An 8,680-nucleotide genomic window follows, 5' to 3' on the forward strand; every position below is an offset into this window, starting at 1 on the left:
CTAGACCGCCTAAGAACAGCGCCAGTCGACCGCCCAAGATATCAAAACGCGGAATACATACCAGCGCCAAATGGAATACTATGTACATACACAGCCAACATCAAATCTTCACTTGAACAGCATGAAAATTCAAAGCCCAAAGGAAGAACCACATGCATCACCACAAGAACATCACGGCAGCAACAGGGTAAACCAGGGCCTAGAGAGACCCGAGTCATGACTCCTAAATAACACAATATATTGTAACCGATAAAACATTCCAAAACCATAGTACAATGTTACAAAATGTGTAGTCACAGAAAAAGAACTAACAACATTTTAGGTGGACACAAAAACATCACATTTAGCCTTGTTCATCTGGGGCTCCAGCAAATTAAGCTGGTCGCCCAAGAGCAAAATCCATGGCTTCTTTCTTTCCTTCCTGGTCGAAACAATTATAATCAACACTCATCTGATCTCGCAAAATTATACAGCTCAAAACTGGCTGTTCCTCACATCTTTGGTACTGAGTTCCTTGGACACCTAAACTATAGAGAATACATGAAGCTGGCTTCTGCAAGATACAGCATCTGAAAAAGTTGATAGGCCAAAGCTGCTAGGACGATTATTTCAAAAGGCTGTTGCAAGCATCTATTACTGCAGCCTGTGAGCCTAAGATAGCCTGACCTGATGGGTTTGCTTCCAAGGTTTTCATGACAGCATTAAAAACTGCCTTGCGGTAGAATGTATCCTCCATTTTCTTTAAAACCTCCTCCACAGCTTCAAATCTCAAGGCACCCAACAAAGTCAGGCGAGCAATAATCTCACCAAATTGTGTTGGAGCTTTAGGAAGGTCAATGCCAATGTCATCCAGCAGAGCACCGTATAACAAGCAACCGGCTTCCAGGTCTTGAGTCTTGAAAATTTTCTTTGTGTACAGATGCTCGAGTAGCCTAACGAGAGGATCAACAAAATTGGTGCCTTTATCTAGAGCAAGATTGACAGCTTCTTTAACAATTTCTGGGTAGTAACCAGGACTCTGCAACTCCTCTATACATTGTTGGGCTTCATCTAAAATACGTATGCCGAAATACTCCTCAAGAAGAGCTATTGTTTTCTTCTGAAGTTCAGCAGAGTTCCCCTTGGGAGCACTGGTTGGTTTCTCAGGAGCAGGGGCAACAGCTGGTGCTGCACTTAATGGTTTTGGTGATGGTGTAGTTTGAGCTGGTGCTGGCCCAGGTGTAAAGCTGAGAGGACGAGATGGTGGAACACCAGTTCCCAAAAGTGCACTCTTGCCAATTAGTGCTGCGCCACTGCCTTGAGGAAGAAGCCTCGTGTTAATAGATGATGTCTTTTGAACTGTTGATGGCTTATTAAGCAATGGCCCCTGGTTGCGAATCGAGTCACCTCTTGGCATTGATCTAGAACGGGGAACTTCCCAGTTATCATTGTCCAACCCAGGCATTCCAGGCATCTTTCTTGAACCAGGCATTCCAGGCATCATGCCTCCAGTTCCTGGGCGATTCATTGGAAACCCACCTCCAGGCGAAAGGGGGCCTCCTGGTGAGCTACGGCCATTCCTAATGACAGATGCTGCTCCAGGTCGTAATCCAAGATTCTTTTCTGCCTCAGAGTGAATTTCACTGATCGTCTTGGCCTTAATCTGAAAGTCACAAACAGCATAGATCTCAGAATAATTTTACAAGGAACTGAAAGTGTGGCTATGTTCTGTGACCTATGTATGATATACAATACCAAGAATGTTCTAAGTGATGCATCAATATCACAGATTCATTATATGCATCCAAAATCTAGAGTCAAGCATTAACTTCAGTAAAATTCATGCTGGCATATCAAAGTAACAGAATGATTCTAAGCATGCCATTCAGTCACATAGTTCATGTGAGATCAAGGCATTAATGCCATTACAAATTCGAGGAAAGTAAGGTAGTTATAAATCATATATACAGTAGTCATTTAATTACCTCCTCACGTCGAGGCACCCAGTTATTTGATCGGAGATCAATCACATCACGAACCATAAACCTCAATCGTGGTGCGAGCTGGGGATTCACTAATAGCTCCTTCATCTGGATGAAGTAGGTATCATTAATCCGCCGAGACTTTGGGTTCTCATCAAGCTGTTTACCAATCGTATTGAAGAAATGACAGATAGCCTCGACATCTTCCTCTTCAGGGCATGGTTTCTTATCGGGCCCAGACCCCAATAGCTCCTGCATACAAAGAATGGATTAGAAGAGTTCTCACTGGATAATAGAGGTACTGTTGTTAGTTCCTGGTATGTACCATAACAATGTGATGAACTATCTTCTCAGGAACCATTTTTTGCTTGAGTAGCTCACCAATTAGCCGAATATTTCCAAGTGTTCTAAGTTTGACCAACCGTTCTTTGTCCCTTCTCTCCATCTCTTGGTCAGGGCCAGTTAATTTAGCAATCTCAGCTCTTAAGCTGCTAGCGCCTTCAAAGGCTTCCTGACAATTGTTCAATAACACACGCTTGAATGTGATCTCTTTGCCACCTGGCTCTTCAGGAGGGAATGTCGGGAGTTTTTCATTGAGATCAGAACAGAGTTGAGCATACATCGGACAGAAGGTGGGCTCAAAAACTGCCTTCTCAAATATGAGAGATATAACATCCTGATCAAAAGCAGTAGGGAAGATGTCAGAAAACAAAAGGCTGTAAACAGATAAAAAAAAGGGGCGTACCCAGTGCAGAGAGCTCCCGCTCTGTGCGGGGTCTGGGGAAGGGTGTCAGTGGCAAGCCTTACCCTTGCCCGTGCAATGCGAGGAGACCGCGACTCGAACCCGGGACCTTCCGGTCACAGGCGGTCAGAAAACGAAAGGCTGTAAACAGATGGTGGTAAATAAAACAAACCTTCAAAATATCAGCAGTAGTAATTCCAGCTTCCATCAGTTGACCCTTGAGAAGATCGAATTTCTCTGGTGTAAGTTTGTTCAGTATACTGCATAATTAAGAGCAATTAAACAAAAAAAGAAGTTTTATTCTATAAATCAATAAATAAGACAAACAACACACTTAAATAACCGATAAAGAAGACAAAATCATTATATTACCCTTTCACCGTTTTCAAGACTCTTTCTTTCTCCGAGAGATTGCCTCTTCGGGCTGACCAGGGCACTTCAGCCTTAATAAGAGCAGGGGTAGGGCCAACCTGGAATTTGGTAAAAAGAAAAAAGACAATTATGATCTGAAGAGTAATTACATGAAAATAACAGATAGATCTACTAAATGGCTAGCCTGCTCCACGTACATACAAGTTTAGTGAACGCCATAATACAATACAGTACATAAGATAAAAGGCCTAGATACTGTTGACAATGGAGGACCAATGTTGTTTTCCGTTACACTTTATTATCAGCACAACTTCATGTCATTTGCACAACATTCATAACTAGGTTTAACATAATCACATGGGGTACTGAACATTCCTAGGTCAGGCATTTAGTTAAATAAATGGTTCCAACATTAATATAGTGATAGGCCAGAAGAATGAAGTCGGTCGGTCTACAAAATTTGACACAAAGAGTTGCATCAAACAAACATTGATTGTAAATGGGTAGCTAACCAAATCAGTTTCAACTTGCAACCACAGAGCAAAATATAAACAACAGCACAGGACAATAATCAAAATGCAAGGAACAAAACAAATAATGGAATAGTAAAATGGAACAGCAAAACTAGTAGAGCTGTTCGTACTCCTTGAAGGTACCTGAGCTTTCGAAGCAAACTGGGAGCTTAACTGATCTTGCCTGTTAGCTTGCTCTTGTTGCCTACCACTAGAGGCATAGGCTTCTTTAGCCTCACGTATGTTGTCCCAAGATTTCTCTTCATTAGCCGGAGGCGGTTGTGCTGACCGTGCACGCCAATCACGGTTATCAGTCTCAGAATACCGATTCTGTCCTTGTGCTTGAGCTTGGGCTTGGGCTTGTCCTTGAATCTGAATAATGCATTTCAGTGGTTTAGCAAAACAGTACCTTGTGTAGATCTGAGAAAATTAGAAGGTAAAAAAAAAGACCCAAGGAGAAGGTAATGAGGGAGCTCACAGCTGAATCATTGCGAACCCAGCTCTGATCTTCACCATGAAGCTCTACATCAATCTCTTGCTTGATCCTTAGAATGTCCTCAGACACATCAACAATCTGCCAAGTGGAAGAACCATAATCAGTGTATGCAAATTTTATAAACTGTATACATACCACATGCTGCATTGAATGTCAGCCTCCCAATTACAAGTCATGAAGTCATCTAACATACATAGCCATATGAAATATTCCCTCAAAAAAGTGATAACCAAGTCAGTTGTCACCCTCTTCAAATTAGCACTATCATATTTGAGTACAAGTGAGAGCTTATAAATTGAAATAAAATGAAGCAACCTAAAATGGCTACTGACAAGAGAGAAATCCAATCAGCTATGAAGCTTCCTGACATTTTGTTTAACATCTACATGTGCAACTTCACCCTCATCTACTGTGAATGCCTCTACCTCCATCCTGAGTTTTCTTCAGTTCAGAAAAGTAGACCCACTTTGGATACAGCACTGACTCCAAGATATAAATTTCACAGAGAAGTACAACTGTCAAAGTGTTTGCTTAACAAAAAAAAACAATCTGAAAGTGCTACTAACAGAATAGTCATTAAAACCAAATTCTTGACATTTTACTGCACAAACACTTGACAGTAGCATACACTTGCAAGAGGAGGTATCATTTTCTCAATGTATGTATGCTCTTTTTGCCACAACCCAGATAATGCAAGAATATTCAAAGAGAATTTCCGCAATCTTCAGATACGACAAGCTACATTATAGGCACTATTCTTTAAAACCACAAATGACACATCTAGGAAGACATCTCTAGCAATCTTGAAATCCAGAAATTGGCTTTGTATGAAGCATCAGATATTAAGTACCTCACGCAGCTCGAGAAGTTGATCTCTTGTGTAACGAACACGCTCACGTGGCTCAAAATGTGAATCACCAATCTGCACCAAAATATAGCTATGTCAAGGTAGCACAGATGAGTCTACAGAACCATTTTAACTTTACAGTAGCTATAGTATGTGATAAACTTAAGAAAATTAACCCAGTCCAAGCAGGGTGCACAGTGTACAAAACAGTTGAGCCTACTAAGAACAAGTCCATGTGTGAAATAAACAGCATATCGATGAAATAAATATTCGTGTTAACTGCTTAGCCACATCATATAGTATCCCAAACACCACATACAAGGGCAAGTGACGCCCTAAGGGCTGAATCCCTGGGCAGGAGCACGTCATGCATCAGAATCTACCAAATCGCATCCCAGGTAGTATCAATCCTTTGGTACGCATCGGAACCTTATAAATAAAATCTCATTAAAGGGCTTGAAGACTACTAAATCTCCCCATATCTGACAACGAAATGAGACGCGGCACCAAAACGAGCTCGTCTACAATTAAGTAGGCCCCCTAACAAGGAGATCCGATCGTTTCCCCCGGATCTCAGCCTCCCGCCACGCCGCAAACCAATCGAACCCACTTCGGACAGCAAGCCATACATCCAGATCGAGCCTTCCTCACCTTGGAGATGCCGGAGGCGCCCCCGCCGTGCGGGCGGAGGAAGTCTCCGGAGCCGGAGGTGGCGAAGGCGGGGGAGAAGAGGCGGACGGCGCGCGGGCCGCCGCCGCCGCCGGGGCGCAAGCTGATCACAGGCTGATCCGGCTGCATGCTTCGGGGGAGAGAATCCGACCAGAAAGCGAATCGCGCGGGAGTCGATCGAGGAATCGGCGGGCGCGCGGGGGGAAATCGCGGAGGAATCGAAGGTCACGGACGGTGGAAGGGTTCCGTCTGCGACCTCTCCTTCGGGGAAGAGAGAAGGGAAGGGAGGCGTGGGCGATGGGAGGAGGTGGGGTTTTATCTGTCTGTGGAGCTAGGGCTGCAGGGGCTGTATCGTAGTTCGCTGCGGAGTGGTGAGGGCAGTTTCGTGATTGCGTGCAAGGTTTTGCCTACGAGGGTTGGCGTCCGGGCGACCGATGTCGGCGTGCGCTCGTTCTGGCGGTGACGGGTAATGACGGTTCTGGTCAGGTGAGGCGGGGGTATTTGCAGCTGGGTATCCTTTTTCAGCTGCACAGTGATGTTATCCCGTCTCCAACAGTAGACCTTGGAACCTCGGCTTACCCTCACTCCAACGGCGTTACCCAGAATATGAGACTCATTTCGGTTTGGTATATATTTTTAGTCTTCTCCGATAGTAGGACCTAAAAAAGAATATTTTCTGTAAATAAATCTTTAGGAGAGATGATATTTATATTTGGGTTATACCTTTGCTATAACCTAAAATGGGTCTCGTATATAGGTACTTTGTTGGAGGCTGATACACTACCATTCGAGACTCATTTTGGATATGGATGTCCATATGAAGCATCCATTGGAGACAGTCTTAGTAATCTTCTTTTCTCACTCTATGTCATAAAAATATGAATTACTCCCCCCAAATTATAAGGTATTCTATTTTTTTAAAGTCAAAGCATCTTAAGTTTAACTAAATTATATATAATAATACAATAATATTTATGATATTAAATAAGTATCATTAGATTCTTCATTAACTATATTTTTATGGAATTCCTATTTGGTGTTATAATTTTCTCTATAATTTTAGTCAAACTTTAAATATTTTGACTCTCCAAGAAAGTTGAAATGAATTATAATTATCTATTTGATGTCATAAGTCTTTATAATTTTCTCTGTAATTTTGGTCAAACTTGAAATGTTTACTCTCCAAGAAAGATGGAATTACTTCTAATTTGGAACGGAGGGAGTACGAAGTATACCTAGGTAGACAGATATGTATTTATTTTCTTTTCATATCTATGGGTAATTTAATGAATAGTGAAGTTTTAGATATTATTAAATTTCATGCATTTGCATTTACGCAAAGATCTACATTCAGATTGTGTGTGAAAAATATGGGTTTGTTTGGTCATATGGCTTGCTAGGGTCTAGTTAATCGGACTAAAAGCAACCCAAGAGTCTCTTTATATACCTCTGTATTGATAGATATGGAGATTTTGATTTACAAACCATCATCCAATAGCTTCTTTAGTTTGATCTCCAAATTTTGTCATCGTCTATTCTTGTTTTCTCACTAGCCAAAGATAAAGAGCAAAGCCACTCTCTAAAGTACTCATAAGATATAGAGAAAGTTGTTAGAGGTCTCCAAAGCTCCGATACTACCGCCGAAGGTGTCTGGTGATGTCACGAACTTACAGATAATTGTATAACTGCTAGTTTCTTGGCGAGCTTATAAATAGAGGGTATGGCCAAACTTATAAGCAATTAAGCACTCTTGGCACTCCTAACTGACATCCACACTTACTAGACCTCAAGGATCCATTCCACTCACATTTGCTTGCTAGAGACTACATTTGTTGCGAGATTGGAGTGATATAGTGCATTTGCTTTTAGAGATGGCATCTAGTGGTACTGGTAATATGTCTTTGCTATAGATTTTTTGTTGCTCTAGGTGGTAGCCGTCACCTAGATAGCTTGGGGCAGCGGCTGGTGTTACACTGTATAATCTTTTGCTAAAACACTGCATATGCATCATATTTATGTGATGGTGTATGAATTATAGTGTATAAATCAATTTATGTGACTTGAAACGTTCATCGGAAACGCGAAATGAATGTTATATTTCATATCGTATTATATCACTTAGGGTTTTTAATGATTTTTTATTGAACAAAAATGTTATAGAACGTATGTACGAAACTTTAATAAAGTTTGTAGTACAAGTGTCGTAGGTGGCGGTGAAATACTTGCGGCCGAGAACGGGATTCGCTAGCAAGTATACTTAATAGCTTTGAAATCGCATTCGATGAGAAACCGATCAAGGCATTGTCAAGTTTCTTAAGTTAGAAAACGGATTGACAAGGCTAAGTTTGAGAATTTTTGTGGGAGAATCGGGTTAATTAGTGGTATGTTCTTAGGGTTTGTTTTGGTAGCTTGACATGCCACCTCGAGAGTGAAATAGATGGTTTAGCAACTGGATCACTGAGACACATTTTTTTGGGATGCTTTAAAAAGCGTGCAAGACACGTTCCGGCCGGTGCCAGCATCTGGTCGTGGTCACCACCTTGGTTCGGCTCAGTGCCGTAGCCTTGGCTTGCCCTGGCACGCACCGCCGTGTAGGCCGCACCACCGTTGCCACGCCCTAGCATATGCTCGCGCACACACACACAACACGCACGCGTGCCACCGTGCTGGCGGGGCCTGCCGCTGGCTCCGCGCTGCTGGCTGCTGCCACCTGCTGCCGCGCCCATGCGCGCTCACTCGCACCGTCGCTTTGCCGCACGTGGGCCTGCCCCGCCTACCTTGTCATCACATTCGTACTCGATGTGCCACGACACTGCTGTCTGTCCCTTGGTTGGCGCCGTCCACTGCGGCACAAAGGACTGAGCCACCGTCGGCTTGTGAGTAATGGCAATGCGACCAACCATTCCTGTGCGCGCTTGACTGGTTCCCCATCACCCTGTAGCATGTGCGCATGTGTGCTCCGAGTTGACAGCCATGTCCCACCACAGCAACATCGCGCCAAGCCATGTCGGCTGCCCCCTGTTCCTCTATCGCCTTGGTCGCTGGACCCGCGCTTGCAATTCAACCTGGTGGAGCCGCCTT

General features: G+C 43.1%; 1 protein-coding gene across 1 annotated transcript; it reads right to left on the bottom strand.

Moving 5' to 3' along the window:
* Positions 1-217: 217 nt before the first annotated feature.
* On the bottom strand, positions 218-5,914 carry LOC136490893 (eukaryotic translation initiation factor-like). Its single transcript, XM_066487099.1, has 9 exons — positions 5,582-5,914; positions 4,934-5,005; positions 4,066-4,161; positions 3,732-3,959; positions 3,076-3,173; positions 2,876-2,963; positions 2,287-2,637; positions 1,965-2,213; positions 218-1,642 (listed from the first exon to the last, which is right to left on the bottom strand). The coding sequence occupies exons 1-9, from the start codon at positions 5,726-5,728 to the stop codon at positions 605-607; spliced, it is 2,367 nt and encodes a 788-aa protein (XP_066343196.1). The 5' UTR covers positions 5,729-5,914; the 3' UTR covers positions 218-604.
* Positions 5,915-8,680: the final 2,766 nt, after the last annotated feature.

This window comes from Miscanthus floridulus, chromosome 11, assembly GCF_019320115.1.
Source record: "Miscanthus floridulus cultivar M001 chromosome 11, ASM1932011v1, whole genome shotgun sequence".
NCBI classification, from domain to species: domain Eukaryota; kingdom Viridiplantae; phylum Streptophyta; class Magnoliopsida; order Poales; family Poaceae; genus Miscanthus; species Miscanthus floridulus.